The sequence below is a fragment of the Pristis pectinata genome, chromosome 21 (genome assembly GCF_009764475.1).
Source record: "Pristis pectinata isolate sPriPec2 chromosome 21, sPriPec2.1.pri, whole genome shotgun sequence".
Taxonomy (NCBI): Eukaryota; Metazoa; Chordata; class Chondrichthyes; order Rhinopristiformes; family Pristidae; genus Pristis; species Pristis pectinata.
The window spans coordinates 29964339-29990314 of NC_067425.1; the positions used below are offsets into that span (position 1 = coordinate 29964339).

At 40.4% G+C, this 25976-nt stretch overlaps 1 protein-coding gene across 2 annotated transcripts in view; it reads left to right on the forward strand.

Annotated features, from left to right (window-relative positions):
• Window positions 1-25761, forward strand: part of lig3 (ligase III, DNA, ATP-dependent) — a 55729-nt gene extending 29968 nt beyond the window's left edge. For both annotated transcript variants that reach the window (XM_052035797.1, XM_052035796.1), the window contains exons 9-21: window positions 4878-5033; window positions 6759-6890; window positions 8848-8927; window positions 9661-9748; window positions 10610-10687; window positions 15906-16029; window positions 17926-18068; window positions 18190-18264; window positions 18510-18656; window positions 19146-19323; window positions 20239-20330; window positions 21752-21826; window positions 24249-25761. In XM_052035797.1, the coding sequence (XP_051891757.1) occupies window positions 4878-5033; window positions 6759-6890; window positions 8848-8927; window positions 9661-9748; window positions 10610-10687; window positions 15906-16029; window positions 17926-18068; window positions 18190-18264; window positions 18510-18656; window positions 19146-19323; window positions 20239-20330; window positions 21752-21826; window positions 24249-24482 (1602 nt within the window). In that variant the 3' untranslated portion in view covers window positions 24483-25761. The remainder of the gene's footprint in view (window positions 1-4877; window positions 5034-6758; window positions 6891-8847; window positions 8928-9660; window positions 9749-10609; window positions 10688-15905; window positions 16030-17925; window positions 18069-18189; window positions 18265-18509; window positions 18657-19145; window positions 19324-20238; window positions 20331-21751; window positions 21827-24248) is intronic.
• Window positions 25762-25976: the final 215 nt, after the last annotated feature.

Consider the following 25976-nt stretch of genomic DNA (forward strand, 5'->3'; position numbering starts at 1 on the left):
TGTTCAATAGTCTTATCACAGTGGGGTAGAAGCTGTCCTTAAATCTGGTGGTACGTGCCTTCAGGCTCCTATATCTTCTACCCGATGGAAGAGGAGAGAAGAGAGAATGTCCTGGGTGGGTGGGGTCTTTGATTATGCTGGCTGCTTCACCAAGACAACGAGAGGTAAAGACCGAGTCCAAGGAGGGGAGGCTGGTGTCCATGATGCGCTGGGCTGTGTCCACAACTCTCTGCAGTTTCTTGCGGTCCTGGGCAGAGCAGTTGCTGTATCAAGCCATGATACATCCAGATAGGATGCTTTCTATGGTGCATCTGTAAAAGTTGGTGAGAGTCAAAGGGGACAAACCAAATTACTTTAGTCTCCTGAGGAAGTAGAGGCGCTGGTGAGCTTTCTTGGCTATGGCTTCTTCGTGATTTGACCAGGACAGGCTGTTGGTGATGTTCACTCCCAGGAACTTGAAGCCCTCAACCCTCTCGACCTCAGTACCATTGATGTAGACAGGTGCATGTACACCGCCCCCTTTCCTGAAGTCAATGACCGGCTCTTTTGTTTTGTTGACATTGAGGGAAAGGTTGTTGTCATGACACCATTCCACTAAGCTCTCTATCTCCTTCCTGTACTCCGACTCATCACTGTTTGAGATATGGCCTACAATGGTGGTATCATCTGCAAACTTGTAGATGGAGTTAGAGCAGAATCTGGCCACACAGTCATGAGTGTATAGGGAGTAGAGTAGAGCGCTGAGGACGCAGCCTTGTGGGGCACCAGTGTTGAGAATAATTGTGCCGGAGGTATTGCTGCCTATCCTCACTGATTGCAGTCTGTTTGTTAGAAAGTCAAGGATCCAGTTACAGAGGGAGGTGTTGTGTCCCAGGTCTCGGAGTTTGGTGACAAGCTTACTTGGGATTATAGTATTGAAGGCAGAGCTGTAGTCAATAAACAATAGTCTAAGGCAGGTGTCTTTACTGTCCAGATGCTCCAGAGCTGAGTGAAGGGCCAGGGAGATGGCATCTGCTGTAGACCTGTTTCGGCAATAGGCGAATTGCGATGGGTCCAGGTTGTCTGGTAGGCTGGAGTTGATGCGTGCCATGACCAACCTCTCAAAGCACTTCATGGTGGTGGATGTTAGAGCCACTTGTCGGTAGTCATTGAGGCATATTACCTTGCTTTTCTTGGGTACTGGGATGATAGTGGTCTTCTTAAAACAGGTGGGAACCTGAGATTGAAACAGGGAGAGGTTAAGTATGTCTGCAAATACAGTGGCATGCAAAAGTTTGGGCACCCCTGGTCAAAATTTCTGTTACTGCAAATAATTAAGTGAGTAGAAGATGAACTGATCTCCAAAAGTCATAAAGTTAAAGATGAAACATTACTTTTCAACATTTTAAGCAAGATTATTGTATTATTTTTGTTTTGTACAATTTTAGAGTGAAAAAAGGAAAGGAGCACCATACAAAGGTTTGGGCACCCTAAGAGATTTGAGCTCTCAGATAACTTTTACCAAGGTCTCAGACCTTCATTAGCTTGTTAGGGCTATGGCTTGTTCACAGTCATCATTAGGAAAGGCCAGGTGATGCAAATTTCAAAGCTTTATAAATACCCTGACCCCTCAAACCTTGTTCCAACAATCAGCAGCCATGGGCTCCTCTAAGTAGCTGCCTAGCACTCTGAAAATTAAAATAAATGATGCCCACAAAGCAGGAGAAGGCTATAAGAAGATAGCAAAGCGTTTTCAGGTAGCCATTCCCTCAGTTCGTAATGTAATTAAGAAACGGCAGTTAACAGGAACGGTGGAGGTCAAGTTGAGGTCTGGAAGACCAAGAAAACTTTCTGAGAGAACTGCTCGTAGGATTGCTAGAAAGGCAAATCAAAACCCCCGTTTGACTGCAAAAGTCCTTCAGGAAGATTTAGCAGACTCTGGAGTGGTGTTGCACTGTTCTACTGTGCAGCGACACCTGCACAAATATGAGCTTCATGGAAGAGTCAGCAGAAGAAAACCTTTCCTGCATCCTCACCACAAAACTCAGTGTCAGAAGTTCACAAAGGAACATTTAAACGAGCCTGCTGCATTTTGGAAACAAATCCTGTGGACTGATGAAGTTAAAATAGAACTTTTTGGCCGCAATGAGCAAAAGTATGTTTGGAGAAAAAAGGGTGCAGAATTTCATGAAAAGAACACCTCTCCAACTGTTAAGCACGGCGGTGGATCAATCATGCTTTGGGCTTGTGTTGCAGCTAGTGGCACGGGGAACATTTCACTGGTAGAGGGAAGAATGAATTCAATTAAATACCAGCAAATTCTGGAAGCAAACATCACACCGTCTGTAAAAAGAAAAGCTGAAGATGAAAAGAGGATGGCTTCTACAACAGGATAACGATCTTAAACACACCTCAAAATCCACAATGGACTACCTCAAGAGGCACAAGCTGAAGGTTTAGCCATAGCCCTCACAGTCCCCCAACCTAAACATCATTGAAAATCTGTGGATAGACCTCAAAAGAGCAGTGCATGCAAGACAGCCCAAGAATCACACAGAACTAGAAGCCTTTTGCAAGGAAGAATGGGCAAAAATCCCCCAAACAAGAATTGAAAGACTCTTAGCTGGCCGCAGAAAGCGTTTACAAGCTGTGATACTTGCCAAAGGGGGTGTTACTAAGTACTGACCATGCAGGGTGCCCAAACTTTTGCTTCGGGCCCTTTTCCTTTTTTGTTATTTTGAAACTGTAAAAGATGGAAATAAAAAAGTAATCTTGCTTAAAATATTAAAGAAATGTGTCAGCTTTAACTTTATGCCTTTTGGAAATCAGGTCACCTTTTACTTGCTTAACTATTCGCAGTAACAGAAATTTTGACCAGGGGTGCCCAAACTTTTGCATGCCACTGTACTTCTGCCAGCTGATCAGCACAAGATCTGAGCACATGGCCAGGGACACCATCTGAGCCAGGTGCTTTCCTCGTGTTCACACTCTGGAAGACTGATCTTACGTCCTCCACTGTGATCACAGGTTCAGCTTCATTGGTGGCTGTCAGGGTGGATAGTGACAATCCACTTCCCTTCTGTTCAAAACACGCATAGAATGCGTTAGGTTCATGCAGAATGAATGCGCTGTTGTTAGCTATACAGCCTGACTTCATCTTGTAGCCTGTTATGGCATGTAGGCCCTGCCATAACTGACGACTGGTCAGGGACTCTACTTTGAGTCGGTATTGCCTCTTGGCATCCCTGATAGCTTTCCGAAAGTCATACCTCGATTTCTTGTACAGATCAGGATCACCAGATCTGTGTGCAGCAGTCCTCTCCTTCAGTAGGGAGTGGATCTCCCGGTTCATCCATGGTTTCCTGTTTGGGAACACCCGTATTGTCGTCTTTGGCACACAGTCCTCCACACACTTGTTGATAAAGTCTGTGATGGTGGTGGCTTACTCATCAAGGCTGGCAGCTGAGTCTTTGAACATGGACCAGTCCACTGTCTCAAAGCAGTCGCATAGGACCTCATCTGCTTCCTCAGACCAGCACTACATGACTCTCCGTAGCGGATTCTCCCATTTCAGCTTCTGTTTGCAGGGAGCAGGAGCACAGCCTGGTGGTCTGATTTCCCAAAATGAGGACGAGGGGGTGGCTTGAAAGGCCTCTTTGATGGTTGTATAGCAGTGGTCAAGGGTGTTGGCACCCCTGGTGGAGCAGGAGATGTGCTGATAGTACTTTGGGAACACACTCTTGAGGCTGGCCTGATTGAAGTCCCCTGCGATGATGAAGAGGGCCTCAGGATATCCTGTCTCGAGGTTGTTGACCCCGGAGTATAGCTCATTGAGTGCAGGCTTCATGTCCGTCTGTGGTGGGATGTAGACTGCCATCAGGATAGCTGAAGTGAACTCCCTTGGCAGATAGAATGGTCGACACTTCACTGTTAGATATTCCAGGCTGGGTGAGCAGGAGCTCGCCAGGACCGTCACGTCCGAGCACCATAAGTTATTGATTAAGAAGCAGACCTCTCCGCCTTGAACTTTGTCTGAGGACGCTGTACTGTCCATTCGATGCATTGAGAAGCCCTCAGGTTGAATAGCACAGTCAGGTGAGGCAGGTGTGAGCCAGGTTTCAGCGAGACCTAGTACACAACAGTCCCTCAGTTCTCTTTGGTAGGTCAGTCTTGCCCTTAGTTCATCAACTTTGTTCTCAATGGACTGGACGTTAACTAGTAGTATGTTGGGGAAGGGGAGGTTTTGTATCCACGTTGCTTCTGCCTCTCCTGCAGCCCAGCCCACGTGCCAAAGATGTATTCATGGTTAAATTTCCTCTACATTTGTGCTGAGAAATGTTTGCTCTGAGAAGCTGTGCATGCATTCTGCCCTTTTGCTCCCTATGTCTTGAAGACCATTCTAAGACATAGTACTGGAAGTGAATTGAGCCCATCCAAATCCAAACTGGAAAACTGGCAAATAAACTCATTTTCCTATCATGAGGTGATAGTATTTCTGATTTTTTGATTGTCTGTCTTGCTAAGGATCAAAGTGGTTGGTAGTATTGGTAGGGGAGATGAGTAGGTAGGGGAAAAGATTTAGAATTTTAGAATATCCAGGAAATGGAAATGTTCAAACTGTGGGGAAAAATGAAAATTTATCATTTAACCTTGGATTCACAATAAATTAGCAGTCCTTAAAACCATATTGTTCAATGCAAGAATTGCAAACATCTTTCAAATAGTTGATCCAAACACTTGACAAGGTTGAATCTGTTTAGAAGTGTGTGTTATTAATGTTTACAGAGCAGAAAATTACAGAAGGTTGTAAGTGACAGAAGTATCTTGGGAAGAATATTTCATACTGAAATTATTATCTTACTCTGTTTTGGAATTTTTTTTTAATGTTTTCTGACCAGGCTGAAGCCTGCAAATCAATTGAATACGCTATGAAGAAATGTCCAAATGGAATGTATGCAGAGATCAAATATGATGGGGAGAGAGTTCAAGTGCACAAGAATGGAGACACCTTCCAATATTATAGCAGAAGCCTAAAACCGGTATTACCACATAAAGTGAGTATCTGTTCCTGCTTTCCCTCTTAATTTATCAGAGGGCAATGAAACATTTTTTTCACTTGGACCTAGTGCACTGCTGGAGTGCGTGGGGTATGCTAATGTATTTAAGAATTCACAACATTAAATTTTAAATGTGTAATTTTCCACCATCTCTAATTAGCATAGTTCTCCTGAAGATGGTAGTTCATTCTTAGCTTTAATCTTTGCACAATTCTGCATGTACTTCTACAATTGAAGAGGAATAGAGAAAAATTCATGACATTTGGCGTGGTCTTCCTGGGACTTCTTGCACATTGTTTGTACAATTTGCAGGGAGTGCGTGATGATGCTCTTTCCTCCAACATTTGCAATTGTTGCTATTTGAAAAGCATAAAATGCAAACAACAAAATGGAACCAAATCTGGATCAGTAACTTAATCTTACATGTTTTTTTTTCTGGTGCTAATCTATTTGACATTAGCCCAATTACTTCAAATCATTCTCTGTTACCTTATACACAAGGTGGTTTTCTTGCCAGCCATTCTATGGTGTCCTTGGGCAAAAATGCCAGTTTAGTGATATTTGCCAAATTTATGGACAGTTTTGTACACAGACCATGTTGAGCAAGAAGAAGCAATATGACTGGAGCCTACTCCGCCATTCAGTAAGATCATGGGTAGCTCAATGCCACTTGTAATACCCCTGTATTCCTTGATTTCTGTGGTATATCCAATTATCCATTCATACTTGAATACACAGCCCTCTGAGTAGAGAAAAGATCTCCATCTCCACTAAAGTGCAGGTCCTTATCCTGATATTCTGACCATTAGTTCTGGATTTTTCTAGATATGTAAACAACTTCTTAACGTTGATCTTACTGGTCACTCTGGAGCTCCAGCAGATTTTGTGATCACCCACTTCTAAGAATAGAATATAGGTCTGTTCTACTTTATAATCCTATTTTTCTCAATTCCTTGTAGGAATATGAGAACATTATAATGAGAAGCAAGAGAAGATTATAAGGGTTATTGAACCTGTTCAGCCATTTGATAAAGTTGTGACTGATTCTGTCAGAGGGGTTGGGGTGGAGGGGCGGTGGAAGCAGAGAATTTCAAAGAGCAAACAAAATTCTCCACATCTCGAGCTTTAATGGCCAACCCCTAATTCTGAGATTATATCCCTCGGTCCACATACTGCAGCTGAAGAAACAACCTTGCAGCATCCACTTTGCCAGAACCCCTCAGAAGCTTTAATGATTTCATTATTCCAAACTCCGATAAGTATAGGGTTTTCCTCTTTATTCCTCCAACAACTCTGGAATCCCAAAAATCAAACTAGTGAATTTGCAGGTATATCCTTCCATGGGTATGGAGACTAAAACTGCACATGTTTATGCCAAGTTACAATTCCAGCAGCAAGACCTCCCTATTTTGGCAAATCACACCCATTGTAATAAAGGCTAATATTTCATTTGCTTTAAAATTGCTTTCTGCACCTGTATGTTTCTGAATTTCATGAACCAAGACACACACATCTGCTTGTGCACCAGCATTTTCTAATTTTTTACCATTGCTTGGGAGGTTCACCTTAGAATATACACTCACATGGGGCTTGAATCTGTGACCTTTGGGCTCCTAAGGCAGGAGCACTATAAGCATCATGATGGGTGTCTCCATCCCACCCCCAAGTTCTAGTATGCTAAAGATGGACTAAACTCTGTCAAGTTCTCTTTTTGTTTTCTAGGTTGCTCATTTTAAGGATTTTATTCCCAAAGCTTTTGTTGGTGGTGACAGTATGATTTTGGATTCTGAGGTTCTGCTGATTGACACAAACACTGGAAAACCACTCCCTTTTGGAACACTGGGTATCCATAAGGTAAGTTGATTTGAAGGACCCAGGTTTAATTTCTCTCTCTATTAGAACTTGTATTGAGTTCATGACTACCGCACAGGTATTTGGGTCACCACTTTGGAGACCTAGAATTAAATTCCTCCATATCCATATCCCATTTCAATAATCTGAATCTATCTGAGGTGGTGAGCAGTGAAATCTGTCATGATTCTCTTCATGCCATTTCTGTCCAGCTGTAGTGCTTGGGGTGGAGAGGGATAATTTTATACCAGGATATGGTTCCATAGATGATGGATATTTTTCATTGCATCCATTTTTTACTTGCCTGAGTAATGGCATGGAAGCCTCATCACATATGTCCAGTCCTTTACAGCAGGGGGCTGTTGATGAACTCTTGAGGCTTGAATGTGGTTACCCTTTTTATTTCAATCTTGGCTGCTGTAGTCATTCTAATGTTACCTTGTTACACAGCCTGCTAACTCCACACAATTCAATGACAGATCAAGATTCTTTGAGCTGTGTCACACTTACTATTGTCAAATAAGAAGTTTAAAATGTAAAAAGACTTTAATGTTGGCTATACATGGGGCTTTCATTACTGCATGGGATGTTGGTGTGTAGAACGTGAAGCATCTGTTTGTAGACCAAAACTGTTTTCTTCATTTGAGGATTCTTGGGCCAATTGAGTAGAATACCTCGCTGTCCAAACAACAGCTTGCCTGTACATTGTAAGTTACATGCCTGTAGACATTGGGGACAAGGTCATCCTTTTGTATTATGATTAAGAAATAGCTTGATTAAAATGATTTGAATTTGACTGAATGATTAAAAGGGATATTAAACTATGGATTATAAAGTGCATCAAATTACTTATAAAGGATGTATCACAAGTAACTACTAGGCATTATAATCATAGCAGGTAGTGCTGTTGCCTCAGCTACAGTGACCTGGGTTTAACTCTGACCTCCTGTGCTGTCAGCATGGAGTTTGCATGTTCTCCCTGTGAATTTTCCCTGGGTGTTTCAGTTTCAACCCACATTCTAAGGGGTGTTGGTTGTTGGGTTAATTGGCTGCTGTAAATTCTCCTAGTGTGTGTGGATGGTAGAAGAATTGAGATGGGGTTAATGGGCATGTGAGAGACAATAGGTAACAGAGAACTAAGTGGAGAAATGGGATTAATCCGAGAGCTGGGAGAGCTTGATAGGAAAATGAGTAACAAAATACATGCACTCCAGTATTTCCCATTTCTAAGGTCGCATGCTTAAAGGATGTCATGAAATTTCTATACTTACTGAACGCAGATCTTGCTATGTACCTATTCCATGACCCGAAGAGGTCAGAAATATCTTTAAAGGAAGATGACAGATGGCTGTCTGCAAGTTTGCACTCTGCTCCATTTAAAGTTCCTGAACATTTTAGTTCCCACTTCTAGACATTTTCTAGAATAGCCCCTCTATAGTTTTGGCTGCTTTTCGATGCCACACAGCAGCATGTCGCGTGCTATTGATTTAACAGCTTACGCAGTTGTCTGAAAATGTATAGAGCAAACGTGTGTAATGCCTTGGTAATTGCTGTTATGGACCTGAACTATACAAACTGGATGTGTCCTTGGTTTAGTTCCTTGAGATGCTTGATCTTGTCAAGCTAGCAGTTGCTGTCTTCAATATCCTTGGACAAACAGAGGAAAGATTACTTAAGCTTTTCATTCCTCATTGCTATTCATTGCACACAGATGGACAGATCAGGGTGAGCTGAGAAGCATCCCATACTTTTCTAGTTAGCTGACAACATGAGGACTCTTGTACAAACTAAATCTACTGAGGTGAGGTCAGAGAAAGCTGTCAGTGGTGAAGCTATACCCCACCAAAGGTTGGATGTTTCATTACAAGGGCAGAATATTCTTTAAGACTCATGAAATAGAACTGTATGCTATTTAATTTGTAAGGAGAAAAATCTAATTTATTTTATTTTTCTCTTTCAGAAACTTGCTTTCAAGGATGCTAATGTTTGTCTTTTTGTCTTTGACTGCATTTATTTTAATGGAGTCAGTCTCATGAACAGGTCTGTGTATCTCCTATTGCAAATCTGCAATCAATATTACTAACACAGATTGTTTTTGATCATTATTACATGGCTGTTTGTTACATGCTGTGTTTCTGCCCTTATAGAAGTGATTGCACTTCAAAAGTACTTAATGGAGTGCAAGTTGCTTTGGTATGAGCTGCAAGGAATATGACCAGCATTATAAAGTTGCAAGATGCTTTATTTGAAACTCTCTGTGATCCTAGCTCCAGACTAAGACAATCAGCAAAAACAAATTTATATTTGCCAAGATCAGCGACCACCAAACATACCCTAGTTTTAAACCGGGTCTTTCTGATTATAAGAACATAAGAAATAGAAGTGGGAGTGAGTAGTTTGGCTCCTTGTGCCTGCTCTGCCACTTAATAAGATCATTGCTGATCTTTTACCTCGGCTCCACTTTCCTGCACTAATCCCATATCCCTTGATTCTCCCAATATCTACGAGAGCACTTAAAGATATTTTTGTTCCCTTTTCAGTAACCTTAGTAAAGTGGCATATTTATCATGATGTTGCCACTGACGTGTGAGAGACTTGAGTGTCCTCACTCTTTCTCTTTTGAACCATTTCTTTTAAATGTCTTTACGGGTTGAAGTACTCAGTACATATAGAATTTCCATTTATAATTCTGGCATTCTACACAAGTATGAGCTGTACTGGCCCAGTGACCATCTTTATCACTAATTATGTTTATGATTTGCATCTTTTACAGACCAATTAGTGAACGAAAGCAATTCCTTCATGATAACATGGTTGAAATCCCAAACAGGATCATGTTTTCTGAGATGAAGCATGTAACAGTAAGTAGTTCATTAATCTTTAAGCAGCAAGTTTTAAATTCCTCCTCAGTCTTACCTGTAATCATTAGTAACATCATCATCTGGATCTACTGTTTGGGTATTGAATTGATGTTCTGTTTGAAAAGTAACACTAATCTACCTGAAGTTTTTGAACAATAATTTAGAGAGATTTGAATGGGACAAACTTGGTGGACAGATGTGTGAGGGAGAACCATGGTAAATTTGTATGTGTTAACACCCTCAGCTGAGAGGTTTGCACAATGGGAGTGCATTTTGAAAAATTGTGCATGGGACTCTGCACATCTCGCAAGATTTTTCATCAATAACGGTTTCCATTCTGGATTGCAAATCTGAATTCTCATTCTGTGATCTCTGCCAGACAGCAAATTCATAAACCCTACTCTTGTAGACTTAGTTTATTCAGGACATTGATCTAAATAAAGAGCAGTTTGAATGTGTTTTTGTCATTCCTTCCAGTCTCATTTCCTATTGCTATATATTTGGGTGTTTTTGAAATTTGAAAACCTAGTTATCAGTGGTTTGTAGTTTCAGCCAGGACTACAAACATTGATACCAATGATGCAATTATCTCCCTCTTGTGTAAACAGTTTCACTCTTAACAAAAGTTAAATCAAACAAATTTCACTTTTTATAGCTGTGATCAAAAATAAAATCTGAGCTTATCTGAGCTTGTGATTGGAAATCTGTAAAACCGAAACCACCAGAAAAACCAGCTAAGTCAACATCTGTGGAGAACAAAACAGGGTTTGATATTTCTAGAAATTCTTTTTGTTCAATTTAAGCTTTTGATAAAGGAGTATAAATTTTACTATGTTTTTATCTTTCAATCTGTTTTGCCAGAGGGCCTCTGATCTGGGAGAAATGATCAATAGAGTTATCAGAGAGGGACTAGAAGGACTGGTACTGAAAGATGTTAAGGTAAGATTATCTCTCTGTGAAAGGCTATAGTCTGTATAGTATTGGAACTGAGTAAACTTTGCGGGTGGGTGTTTATTCTGTGGATAGTGGTCTCAAAGTAAGAGTTGTGCCTAATTTACATTGTTAATTGAATGAGAGTAAGCGTTACTGACTTTCAGATTGTTTTACTGGAGAGGCAGTCATTTATGCTAGTCGTCTTTTTTTCTCTTGTTTATCCCATTTGAGTTTCATATCAAATGCAGTCTTTGAACATGCTCTGTATGTCCAGGTTGTTAATCCATGATCCCAAAACTGACCCCTAACACATCAGTCTGCACATTTTCCTCCTCACCACTGCCCTCTATTTTGTTTTTCCTCCCTTGGCAAACTTTGACAAAACTAAGGCCAAAGGGATAATGGCTGCATGGATACAATGTTTATTATGTGGCACTTCTATCAAATATCTTTGCACAATATTAATCGTTCAATCAGGTCAATCAAACAGGATTTGCTTTTAACAAATCCATGGTGGCTATCATTTAAACCCTTATTTTTCCAGTGTCAATGAATATAATCTAATTTTATTTTTGCTCTCTTGTTACTTCACTGATGTGAGGCTGACTGACCTGTAACGGTCAGGTTTTCTTTCACAAGGAAAATATTTGCACTCGTCTCACTTTAAGAATGTGATCAGAGCTCCTTCAAATTTCATTCCCCTTCCCTTGGCAAACAATAGATTATGCTGGAGCACAGTAGTCACGCATTGAATGGTGCAACTTTCAACAAGTAAAGGTAGGAGGTGTGGAAAGCCAGCAAGTGATGGTGTGTTGTGCCTCAGTAATTGTGTTATATTAGCTTCAGGTGGTATCTGTATTTTTTTTCTAGTTGAAGTTTGTATTTTTAACTAAAAATCAAAACTTTCTTTAATATCTGATGCCTTCAACTTGATGCTTTCACCATACTCACACTCCCCTCCCTTTTCAGCATTCTGAAGGGACTGTTTCCTCCATGACTCCCTGGTTCAGTCTTCCAACCCCAATCTTCTTCGTGGCTTTCCCATGCAACTTCAGGAGGTGTAATGCTTGCTCTTTTTTTCCCTCCTGCCTTTCCATCATCCAGGGACCCAAACACTCCTTCCAGCTGAAGCAGAAATTGGTTGGTACTGCTTTCCATTTAATGTACTTGGACCTCATTGTGAGCACGGAATACTCTATGTTGGAAGGATCAAATGTAGGTTTGGTGACTGCTTTGCAAAGCATCTTCATTCAGTCCGTAGGCTGACCGAGTTCCAGTTGCCTGTCACTTTGATTCTCCATCCCACTCTTAATCTGACCAATGCCTTTGGCTTCTTGCATTGTTCCAATGAAGCCAGTTTGAGGAACACCCTCTTGTCTTCCCATGAAGCACGTTTCAGCTGTTGAGGCTTGTTTAATTTCATTACAATATAGGAGACAGCCATTCAGTCCATCAGTTCTATGCCAGCTCTCCGAGCAATCCTCTGAATCCCATCCCTCACTTATTTCCCTGTAACTATTCTCGCATGCCCATTGAAACCCCTGATTGTCCCATCAGCCACCTACTCTAGAGGTAATTTACAGTATCCATTCAACCCAACAACCAGCGTGTGGGTAAACCCACTTGCTTACAGGGTAGACAAGCAAACTCCACACAGGCAGTACAGGGTATTGAAATCAGCTCTCATTCTTCTAAACTGACTATAAAGCTAGTCTCCTTCAACCCTCCTCAATGGATAATGCCCCTGTTTCTCACCCGGATCATCGGAATCAATTTGGTGAGCCTTCATTGCACTCCCTGTATCGCCACTCTATCCTTCCTTGAGTAGGGAGTCTGGGTCTGTACATAATATTCCAGGCACTGCCTTGCCAGTAAAGTAAGAGGCCTTTACGCTTGGACTTGAGTTCTCTTATGGTGTTCAGAGATGCAGAATATAAACGTGTAATTAGGAAGATATAGTATATCTGCCTTTGTAAGTGTGTTGGAATATAAGAATAAGGAAGTCTTGCTGAGAGTATATGAAGGTTTGGAGACCTCATTTGAACTCCAGTGTGCAGTTTCAGACTCTACCCCAAGGAAAAATATACTTGCCTTTATGTCATTACAGCATAGATTCCTGTGATGAAGGGTGGTCCTATCAAGGGGGGATTGAGTAAAACTGAGCTATATTCATTAAACTTTCTCAGAATGAGACACACAGTAAAACTTCATTTAATCTTGCAGTCTAGGGATTTAAGTGTGATGGGCTAGCTGATTATCCAAACTTTTGGATTTTATCCCTATTGATACTCCAACACACTTTTAATTCACTTTTTGGATGTTACATGATAGAACAGTATATTTCCCGGTGAATCCAGTAAGGTTAAAGCATTTCTGGAAATGGGGGGCCTTTGAGTTTCAAGAAAGCACAGGAAATGGAACCAGGTGGGTTCCAAGGGAAGAAAACAGCAGATGCTGGAACCTGAAACAAAAAACAGAATGCTGGAAGAATTCAGCCCGTCAAGCAGCAGTTATGGAAAGAGAAATCAGTCAACATCAGCGTCTCTTCCTCAGAACTACAGGGGATTGTTTACAGTTTTCAGAGCAGAGTTGGGGGCAGGAGTGAGGTGTAAGACAAAAGACTATATAGTGATTGTTTTAAACAGATCAGGTGATAAGGAGCATGAGGCATTTGAAAGAGACTGAGTGAGAAAGGGATGTAAGCATGACAACGGGAAATGATGAGAACAGTTTACTTGAAGTTGGAAAATTCACTGTTCGTTCCAGAGGATTGCAAAGTGCCTAGACAGAAGATGGGGTGTTGTTCTTCTAGTTTATATTTGAGGCCCAAGAGTTGGATTATTGGAGTTTTACTGTACCTAACATGGTAGATGCTGAAAGGCTTGTTTTCTGCTAGCTGGAGTGTCTGGAGCTGGAGGCATAGTCTCAGGGTAAGGGCTTGGCCATTTAGGATTGAGCTAAGGAGAGATTTCAGTTCTTGTTTTCTGCAGCTCTGAATATTCTGCCGTTGAGTATATGGAGAAGTATAATTATGAGGAGAAGCTGACTGAGTGGAGTTATTTTCTTCAAGGGAAAGAAGATGGACAAGATTCAATTGATGTGTACAAAATTATGAGAGACCTTGTCAGAGAACATGTGAAGGACCTAGTTACCTTACCAAAGAGGTTCATAACTAAGGAATGTAGATTTGTTAATAGATGGAAGAATTAAATGTAGTTGAGGAAAAATCTCTGTGCAAATAGTGGAGCCTGTGGAACCCCTGCCTGAAAGGATGGGGACAGAGTTCTTGTAGCATTTGAAAGATGCTTGTTTTAACATGTGAAGAGCCATACCTCCTAGATTGTAGACAGAGCTAGGGAGTAGGAGTAATGCAGGTGGCTCCATGTTGGTAAACATAGACATGATGGACCAGGAGACCTCTTTCTGTGCCGTCAACTTCTATTATTCAAAGCGGAACATGATAATTATGTGGACACCAATGTGATATCAGGATACGGGGGTTAGGCTGGAAAGTGGACAAGGCATAGTATCAGTCGTGCTCTTATTGATTGGTGGAGCGTCTGATCGGAGAGCCAATATTCTTTATTCCCTCCTCTTCCTCCCTCCCCCCAGTATTGAGGCTGGGTTCTACGACTGATCTTCAGTAAAGGATTGGTCATCATCTCATTAAGTGGTGGAGGAGGCTTAAGAGGTCAATTTTCCTGCTGCTATTTGTAATGCATCCTTCCTGATTTTTCTACTTTGAGCATGATATTAAGAACAGATTTATTTTTCTCTTGTTTCTTTCACAATCATTGCCCAATGATTGTGTCTCAATTTGTGTCTCCATTGACCAATGTTTATTTAGCAGAGAAGAGCAAGAGTCCGAGAAATTGCTCTGGATGCAGTTATGTTATGAAATGAAAAAATAGTTTGAAGGATACTAATGGGGAAATACTTGTATAATTTTAGAACCAAAAGAAACTTTACTTTTCTCAAAGATGTGATGCAAAATCCATATGAAATCTACTAACCTGAAAACAAAAACAGCAAACGTAGCAATTTTTTCTGTTGTTAATACCTAGTATCAGCAGTGGTGAATTCTGATGAGGACATCCTAACATTTGTATTGATCAATTTTCTGTTCTTCACAGCATTAGTCATGAAAAGAATTTCTTGAGGAAATAATTGCATTTGATTGATTGCTTAATTTTCTTTCTTGTTATTCATTTACTATTAATACCTTTTCCCAGAATTGGTCTCACATAGTTAATTTCAAGATTTTTAAATGTTTGACTCTTTAGACATCATAAATGTGTGTCCATTATTGTACAAACAGATTTTAAACAGTGTAATGAACAAGAAATCTTATTCTTGTGCATAAATATTCTCCTCCTGTTGCAGCATCCATCATCATTTTTAGCATCTTGTTTGAGTCTCCTCCCCATCTGAGGAATAACTTCAGCTGTTTGTGTTGATCTTGTGCCACTTATTTCTGATGTCCTAGTCTGTGCAGGAAGTTCAACCTAACTTTAACAGACTTGAGACTTGTGGCTGATTAAAATCGGTATTTTACTGGATTTCTTTCAGACAGCTTAAGATGGTACTCTCTCTTCTGAGCCAGATAGGCATCAGATCAAAGTCTGCTTCAAGGACCTGGGCTGAGCATGTGATCTAATCTGCCGTTGTGCAGTTTTGAGGGTGCAGTGCATCTTTTTGGAAGTGCTATCTTTCAAATAAGATGCTAAGCCAAAGCTCTATTTTCTGTGAACTTAAAAGGTTTATTGGCACTATTTTCACCTAGTATCTTGGTCTATTACAAACATCATCTCAAGCGAGTTTACTGGTTGACATTTCACTTATGGAACTTTGCTATGTAAAATTGGCTTCCAGATATTCTATATTACAGCAGTGACTATATTTCAGAAGTTTTTAGTTGTAACACAATTGGGTTGTCCTGAGATTATGACAGTATGTAAGTGAGAAAATTCCATTAAGTATTCTGTGTTGAAATTCTGTGTGAATGGATTGGTCCCTGCTATTCTGATGAAGTGGCTGCTGCTAGTATGCTAGCTTCAGTACTTCTGGTATGCTGTAACATGTGTTTCATAGGAGAGGATTTAAACTAAAGTTGTCCATTATTACGTTTAAAATTTGTTATTTTTTTTTGAAATGTTTAATACTTTATTGCATCTACCCTACATAAATGTTCTGAAGGCCACTGTGCCTCTCTTTGTGTGTTTAGAGTCTCTATGAACCGGGCAAACGTCATTGGCTAAAAGTAAAAAAAGACTATCTCAATGAGGGTGCGATGGCTGATTCTGCAGACCTTGTTGTGCTGGGAGCTTTCTATGGGCAAGGGAATAAAGGTAATGGCGACAATTGGATGAAATAAGATATTTATACATTTGTGTATAAACTGCTGGAATACTCAGCAGATCAGGGATATTCTAAGATGTTGAATTTTGCTTTTGTACCAGGTTTGTGGCTTTCCATATGTTTGTGTTATTTATGTAACCAATTAATTTTGTATAAACTGGTGCTGTCAGACTGGGTTCCACCCAAAATGGGTGTTTTCCTTCAGTTTCCTGATTCACCCCAACCCCCCACCAACTAAACTCTTGCTCTAGGATGGAGCTTAGTTGAAAGGACAGTCCTCTCTCAAATGGTCATTATTTTGGAATCTTGGGCTTGAAGAATAGCTCATTGTTCAATTCTGGTGGCCATCACAGATGACCTAAAATACTCTCTGTTCAAGAACTCTTGCACCCAAGGTGGTGTTCGGCAATAATGACTCTGTATTGATCACATGAAGTTGATTAACACATTTTTTCCAGTCTGTGAAGTCGCAATGGTGGAATAAATTTTGGTAGCACCACACTGGGTAGAAATTTGCAAACTCCACGGAGACCTGGAACTTTCACAACTTTTGTGACTCGAGCACAACATGGTGTGTTTGGTTTAACCAGTGATAACGTCTCACCCTAAATCTTTGTCCTCTGTAAATGTTGCAGCTTACTTTAAAGCTTATTTCAGGTAATGGAGATTTTTCTGCCATTATCCTTCCTTGTCTTTTGCCCATCATTATACATAAACTGCAGAGGCTGGAAATCTGAAGTAAAAGCAGGAAATATTATAAACACTCAGCAGGCCAGGCAGCATCCGTGGAAAGAGAAACAGTCAATGTTTCAGTTTGAAGGCCCTTTTTCAGATCCAGGAAGGTGAGAAAGTGTTAGTTTTGTTGCGGAGCGAGTGAGGAGGCATGGATAGGACCAAGGCAATATCAGTGATTTGGTGAGAACGGGGGTAGCTCAGGTGGTCCAAGAGCTGTCTGGTTAATCGATTAATGAGGGGGGAAAACAAGCAAAGGGACATGTTAAAGCTGTGAAATGCAGGTCAGAGTCATTTCTGAACCTAAAAACAAAAGCATAATGTTGGACATGAACATCAGATCAGGCAGGTAAACCTGAATTAACACTACAGATAACTTCTGATACAAAGAGGGGAAAAAAAGAGTTACTGGAAATTGTTGAATTCACTATTGAGTACCAAAGACTGCAGTAAACCCAGATGGAAAATAGTGTTCCTCAAACTTATATTAGGTTGTAGTGTAGGAGGTCACCGATAAATAGGCGGGAGGGATGGACAATTAAACCGAAAGGTAACTGGAAGCTCAGAGTCACCTTGTGGTCTGAACGTTTATTCATCTGTAACAATAACTGTTTTGCTGGTGTTAAATTGAACATGAACCTCCCAACAAACTTTCCCATTTGTCGTTTTGCCTCAGCTGCTTGAATGAACCAATATCTTGGGGCTGACGGGCACCTTTATGTCGATAGTCATTTTATTAGGATCTTTCCATTCAGTGGACCAATTGTAGAAGGACAGGTCACCATGGCAAATTCATCCCAGCCTGGATGTCAGCCCTAGTTAATCACTTTGCTTATCTTTGCATGTGCATCTTGTTAGATTTTTTAAGATGGAACCACTAGATAAGCAGACCTTGTGTTTCCTTTCCTGGCTTGTTAACTTTTGTTATGCCTGTTCATATCTCTATTTCTGGGCCTTGTGAAATTACCTTGCCAGCTTTCCAGAGATATAGGGTGCCATTGTGTTTTATTGCAAGCAGAAAATAAAAACCATAAATATTTCAGCTGGCATATTCGATCGATATAAAGCCTGAATTTTAGGCTTGGTTTTCTGAAATTGTGCAGGTTATTTAGATATGTGAGTAGCTGAGGATCTATGGAGTTCATTCGTTTCAGGTGGGATGATGTCCATCTTCCTGATGGGCTGTTATGATCCCAATACATCACAGTGGTGCACAGTGACCAAATGTGGAGGTGGCCATGATGATGCAACACTAGCACGATTACAGAATGAACTCGACATGGTGAAAATAAGCAAGGTAATGTGACATTTCAGTTCGCACTACTTCGCACTGTTTTAGAAATGTTTAAGCTATAATTAAAATGATAAATCTAGATTAATTCTTGACAAAACTTTAAATAAATGTTCTCTTGGTGCAGGATCCAAGCAAAGTGCCAAGCTGGCTAAATGTCAGCAAGAATTACATACCTGACTTTATTGTTCGAGATCCAAAGGTGAGTTTCCAATCTACCTCAATGTTGGCTGTAGCCAGATTTGCCTTAAAGGGATGATGCTTATTGGTTTTGGATGAGACATCGCTGTTCCTTTCACTCATTTGCAAAAATTTTCCTCTGAGGAGTTCCTTGTCCTCCAGGCAAATTCATAAGAATGCTCTATGGCAGCCTGGTTTGAGTTCTCTCATGAGGAGTGTCTATTTTCTGATTATTTTTTTTCTTCTTCTCTCTATTTCATTTCTTAGAAAGCACCGGTTTGGGAAATCACTGGAGCAGAATTCTCTAAATCAGAGGCCCACTCTGCAGATGGGATATCAATCCGGTTCCCACGGTGCACCCGGATCCGTGACGATAAAGATTGGGAAACTGCAACCAACCTTCCTCAACTCAAGGTACACAACCTTGCAGGTATTTTTTGTTTTGAAGGAGTTGGAGATTGATATGGAGACTGATCAGCCAAGATACACATGTAAAGTCCTAGAAAGTCTGGTATCACAGTGCTGGACTGTGTTGAGTGCTATTGGACTTGAGGAATAGTATGTGGCCTTTTCAGGTCATTTGTCATTTCTGTACATTTACATGCAAGACACTGGAGGTGGTACTAGTGGGGTTTGCAGTGGGCTAGTGATAGGGTGGGAATTAGTGTTGGTGTACGGGATGAAAGGTTGGGTTGTGCATTGGAGTATAATGGAGTATATTGTGTATTTTGCCATTTTATGTAACAGCAGCATTGGATGCAGTTAGCTCTATTTTAATTCCTGTCATTATTGCTATCTTTTTTCATTTTATTTTAATGGATAACACTCATTAATGTCAATCCATTAATCAAACTGTTATAAATTTTCTTTACTTTTACCTTTTCAATGAATGTGTTCTTTCAGGACTTGTACAGGGTGTCTAAAATGAATGAAAGTGCTGATATTGTGGTAGTTTCTGAGAAAGATGATGATGAATGGCCCTCAGGAGGTTCTGGGACTTCTGATGTGACATCGAAACTGACCCCACGTGGTTCAAACCCTCCCTCCAAATCACCTGGGAAGAAAAGTAAGAGTGATGGAGGTGAGAAAAATATTCAAAATTTTAAATGTGTGGGAATTGAAGAGTAGATTGGAATCCTTTTTGGCTCTGTAGCAGGAATTTGGATTGAGTCCAGATCGGCAGAAAGATCTTCTTATAGAGTCATGGAAAAGGGCCCTTCTGCCCACCAAGTATGCACTGACCATCGACTACTCATTTTCACTAATCCAATTTTATCCTCCTTGCGTTCCTATCAACTTTCCCCCAGATTCTCCCATTTGTGTGCACCCGGGACTATTTACATTGGCCAATTAACCAACTAACCACTATATTTGACGTGTGGGAGGAAAAGGGAGCACCCAAAGGGAACCCACGTGGTCACAGGGAGAATGTGAAAATTCCACACAGACTTGCCTTTAAGAAATGAGCTTGGTGTGGCCCTCCCTCTGATCTACTCTGTTCAACCTGGGAGATGTTAAGTAGTTATTGGAAGTAACATGGCAGTCAATTTGGACTCTCAAGATTCCACAGAATGGAGTTGATGTGTTTTTTTTTATTATTTTGGTAGAGGAATACTATCGCCAGACACTGGAAGAACTCTTCAAATATTACCCATGGGATCTTTTGGGTTCACTGGGCCTCCGGTTTAACAACTTAACCCAAAGGCAACACTTCTGCCAGTGGTACTTCCCTCCCTTGGTACTGCCTAAGTCATTAAAATTACAGTGTGTATCTAATATTTATTATTGAGATTACAGCAATAAAGTTCCTTCCTTTCACATCTGAATAATGATTATTACACACCACCCAATAAAAGGATACAAATGGTAGATAATGGAAATGAGCAGAAAATTAAATTATTCCAATATACACCTGATATGGAGAACTAGTACTTTAATATCTGCACACACTTTAGCGTTCCTTTATATGTCTTTTAATGTGTCGACACTGTTTTAGGTAACAGAACCTTCCAAAAATCACCACCTGAAAGTTCAGCAGGAAAGAAGATGAAGAGAAAATTGCCAGCACCAGAGCAGAACGGAAAGAAGGTGATGCCCATTTTGCTGTTTCAAAAAATATTTTCTCCTGAGTGTTGTTTATGCTGAGATTTTTCCAGACTCTGCCTTGGTGCTTTGTTGGACCAATGGGCATTGCCTGTGATTCCACATTTTGAAGACCTACCTTTGCAGTATTGTGTTAAATTGCTGCAAGTAGTCACCAGATTGGGGAGTATCTGTGGAGAGAAAAATCATTAGCATTCCAGTCAATATATTTCCTCAATTCTGACAAAAGGTTATTTACCCAAATGTTAACCCTGTACCTCTTACCACAAATGATGCCTGACCGGATGAATAATTACTGTCTTTATTATTAATGCTGAAAATATCAAGCTTTTGATTTTTATTTTGTCTCCTGTAGTACTGTTATGAGAAATGGATGTTCTCCTTTGGAGCAACCATAGAACCATACAGCACAAAACAGGCCCTTTGGCCCACCGTGTCGTGCCGTCCATCAGACCACCCTCACACTACCTAACCCCTTCCTCCCGCATATCCCTCTATCTCATGTTCCTCCATATGCCTATCCAACAAGCTCTTGAACCTGTTCAATGTATCTGCCTCCACCACCACCCCAGGCAGTGCATTCCATGCACCAACCACTCTCTGGGTGGAAAAACCTCCCTCTGACATCTCCCCTGAGCCTCCCACCCATAACCTTAAAGCCATGACCTCTCGTCTTGAGCATTGGTGCCCTGGGAAGGAGGCGCTGACTGTCTACTCTATCTATTCCTCAAGGAGTGGTGGTATTTATTTGGGCTGCTTTTTGCAGATTTGAAGTGAATGACAATGGCTATTTTTCTTTTTTTTCAAAAAAAAGAATTTTTCACCGCTGTCTCTGCCATTCACCAATAACTTAAGGGGAAGGATAGAAAATCAGCTTTGAACTTGAGGTCTTCATGTATTGGCCCAAATGACACTTGGTTATCTTTTTATTCATGGTTTATCCTAAAACAAAAATTACCCAAATCCCTTTCAGTGAAAGGGGCAATATGGCTAGCAGAGCTGCTGCCTTACAAGTCCAATAACTCTGGATCAATCCCGACCTTGGGTGCCGTCTGTGTGGAGTTTGCATGTTCTCTCTGGTGCTCTGCTTTCCTCCCACATTTCAAAGGCATTCGGGTAATTGGCCTCTGTAAATTGCCCCTAATGTGAGTGGTAAAATCTGGGGGGGTAGATTGGTGATCTTACCGAGATAAAATGACGACCTTACCGAGATAAAGAACTCTGTTTTAAATGGAGGTAGGATGATAGCCTGTCATTCAGTCTTAAAATCTCACTATACAATCAATCAACCATACGACCTTAAAAAAAAATCTGGTCTAAATGATAGTACCTCCCTATATTAAAAAAAAATTGAAATAGAAGTGATCTTTTTGTCTGTTTTAACTTGGCCTTTTTATTTTAAACAGATCAAATCACCCATTACTGAAAAGAGTAATGGCTCTTTGCTTTCCAGTCCATCTCTGCCACCTTCTCCTAACCAGGTACTTTAATCTTGTTGTTACTTATTGTATTTTGTAAAGAAGTTTGCAACATCCATAGTATTGCTTCCCCTGGCTTTAATTCAGCAAACCTTGCACAATGATTCCAACAGTGTCTCTCACCCACTTCCCCCAGGACAAAATTACTTGACTTTCGGTGGGGTGCTTATGGCAGAAAGACCAAACAAAATCCAAGGCAGACTCTTCAGGAGGGGAAAAAAAACATCTTGATGCAAAGTGTAGAAACATGGAGCTTGTTCCCATAATAATTCTAGCTTGATTTTAATAATTTCAAATTTGTACTAACCATGAGACGAGAGCTCGTAGTGGTTGGCATTTAGGATGAAAATTGGTCTGAAGGGCAAAATGACCTTTGGAACCAAATGGCCTAATTCTTTTTCTGTGTCTGTACAGGAGATGGAGAGAAAAACCTTTAGCATTTCAGCTCGATATGGCTCTACACAGAGGGCTGTGGAGGCCAAGTCATTGGGTGTATTTAAGGAAGAGATTGATATATTCTTGATTGGTAAGGGGGTTAAGGGTTACTGGGAGAAGCCAGCAGAATGAGGTTGAAAAAAATCGACCATGATTGAATGGTGGAGCAGACTCTGGGCGGAATGGCCTCATTCTGCTCTTGTGTCTTATGATCTTGTCCCATGCCTAACCATCTTCAGCTTTTTTGTCAAAGACTGACCTTCTGTCATGTGGTCAAAAGTGGGGATGTTTCCTGATTGCACAATGTTCAGTTCCTTTTGCAACTCCTCAGCAAATGAACCAAGCCAAATCCTGCGTGCAGTGCAGAATTGACCTGGACAACATTCAGTAATAGGCTGATGAGTAGTGAATGAAGTTTGTTACACAGAAGTGTCAGCAATGTCCATCTCCAACAAGGAGGAATCAACCTACCCTTATTGTTCAATGTCCCTCCCCTTCAACATTCTAGCCATCACCATTGACCTGTAACTCAATTGGACAGACCACATAAATATAGTGGCTACAAGAGCAGGTCAGAAACTTGGTATCCTGAAACAGGTAACTTGCCTCCTGCCATCTCAAAGCCTTTCTACCATCTGCAGTGCCCGAGTCAGGTGTACCTGGATGATTGCAGCATCAGCAACACCCAAGAAGCTCAATGGGCCAATCTCCAAAATGCATTTCAGTTTGTCCCACAGGATACTTCAATAACATCCCCTAAACCTATGACATCTACGAAGGGCCACAGGTGCATGGAAACACCATCACCTGCAAGTTCTCCAAGTCTCACTTGGTCAATATATTTCTGTTCCTCAGTTGTTGCTTTTGGCCTGAGTTTTTCCCACTAAGGCATTTAAATAAAATGTTCTACTCTGATTTGCAGCTGTTTTTCCTGGAGTTTTAATTAAGCTCTGCGGTATTTAAAATAAGCATAGCTGTGGCTATATAATTGTGGTTGTGAGCATTCTAATCATTGTGGGTCATTGACATCTTGGTGAAGGCAGTTCCACTTCTAGACAGTGATCATGCTGCAACTGCTTCTGCTTTTGTGGCAGATGTGTATCAGTAACCGCAGTTTGAGAATTTGCACACTGCTTGTTCAGTCTTTCTTTTGTAAAACTACATATTGCTTCATAGCACTCTTAAGTGTCCTTGTTACATTGTGTTAATAAAGCCTTACAAAGACCAACGTGACTAGTTCATGAGTTCAAGCAATTGTTTATCTGATGGAACAATAAGAGTGCTTAACATGTTCTCTTATTTTTGTGCTTTCTTTGGGGAAAAGGAAGAAAGTACAGTCTATTGACAGGACCTTTTTAGGAAGAAAGTAAGCAATGTTGCAGAAGTGAGGAAAGTCTCCAATTTCTTCTCGAGTAGTTTAGCTCCAAAAGATTTCGGTGTCCTTCTTATTTTAAAAGAATCATCCCTGAGACCTGAGCTGACATGATGAACAGCCATATCTCCACAGTGAGCATCAATAAAAGTATTGTCTTTGAAGTACTTCTAATAAAACAAATATGAAAATGTCTACCTTTGGTGTGTATACTGACTTCACAATGACTTCATGTTTAGTTTCTAATTGCAAGATATAGCTGTATATCTTGTTCATAGAAAATTATGAAGAAAGCAAAACGGGCAAATTTACACAGTTAAATATCTGCCACAAGATATCACATTTGGCATGGAGGGCTGGCACCTACAATTCTCTTTGGTATCCATTATGCTGCTGCCTCTGATTCAAATTATTGTCTATTAATTAATGGTACTTCCTCAGTTGGCTTCAATGAGAAACTTTAAACATTGTGCAGAATGCTTTAACCCATCTGTAATAGTTTTAAATTCTGTATTTTATGTTGCATATTTGAACCCAAGACTGAAATTGTGCACACTTTTTTAAATAAGAGATCTGCTGCAATATTTTTAAAAACAAAAACACTTTTATTTCCTCCAGACTTTGCTGGACATATTTACAGGGGTAAAACTTTATTTGCCTGCATCAGTGCAAGATTTCGACAGAATCCGCCGGTACTTCATTGCATACGATGGTGACCTGGTTAAAGAGTATGACGTAGCGACAGCAACACATCTGATTGGTGAAGTGAAGGATAATACATGTGCCAAACGGGTCTCTGTGAATTGGATATGGGAGTGCATCAAGAAAAGGCGGCTGGTTCCACCATTCTGAAAGGTTGCATTCTTCATAACAACTCAGAGCAAAAGGACAAAACTCTCAAATTTGAGATTAACTACTTTCCTGAGAGATTTTAGATTTATAATCTTCTGTATTAGGGGAATGAATGAGATTGGACATTGGAATTCTGTGCTTGGTGTCAGGTATACAATTCTAGACTTGCATAGTATGAAGACCTATGGAAAGAAGTGCTGCAGGTGTCCTTCTTTAATGCTTCTGTTTGTGACGTACATAACAATTTCTGCACTGTGGTGCTATACCTGACTATCTTCAAGGCCATGGAAACGTGCATTCCAATCCACAGACCTAATGGGAACCTAACTTGCAAAACAGCTTGTGGAGAGACAATTTCTTGAAGAGCAATGACTGGTGCTTAACCTGGAGTCATAATGACTTTCTATGAGTAATAAAATTTATTGCATTTGTTTATATGTGGTTGAAATCTATAGTACATGAGCTTAAAAATAAATACAAAAAAATTGCAGATGCTGAAAATTAGAAACAAAAGCAGCAAATGCTGGAATAAAACTCAGCAGGGCGGGGAAAGAAATGTTTTGAGTCTGCGATCCTTTGTTGTAGACCCGAAACATTGATGACTGCTCTTTCCACAGATACTGCCTGACCTGCTAAGTTTTACCAGCATTTTCTGTTTTTGTTTCAACTTAGACATGATTTTTGCGGATGCATATCTCTCTAACCTGACCTCCTTGATTCTTGAGCTTAAAGTAAGCTGCAACATTTACAGAGGACAAAGATTTAGGGTGAAGCATTATAAAGGTGCATTTCCTCCGTTAACTAATGACATGTGCAGTATTTGCAGCCCTTGGTGTGTTACTGAGGCATTTAAGTTAAATCATTGGTCTGTTGAATTTAGCTGTTCTCAGCCGAGTAGTGGATGGATGTCAACACCATGAGACCATGGTCCTCTGCTATTCTCTCATTATCCCCTGTGAGTGTCACACAAAGATGTTGTGATGCTCTTCCATGAGAATGGCCATTTGGACAAAGCTCTGGTGCAAATAATTTCTCCACTTCCTTTCTAGCTTTTTTTTTATTCTTTGTAACTATTGTATATAATATGAACATTTACATTAAGTGGCCAGGTGACGGTTTGGAATGCTGCTGCAGTTTCCACAATGATGTTACATTACCCATCACAGATCTGCTCAAACCTCTGCAAACAAATTGGATTTTTTTTAAACCTACTCTTTTGGCATTATATTTTTTCCTTGCCTATCTTGCAGCTTGGCAGGATATCAATAAAAGTCCTTTGGCAACAATAACATTTGTGGGAAGAGAATTCATTTCTGGTTTGGGGAAATGTCCAAGTTTCTCATTTAACTATGATTTCTGTTTAAAGAGTTTATGAAATAAGAATGATTCATGTGTCCCATTATGAATTATGAGTTTATTGATCAACTTTGATACATCGAAAATGTATTTTGGATTCTTCAGACTTCATTTAATTATTTGTTTGCCAGCTTTTGA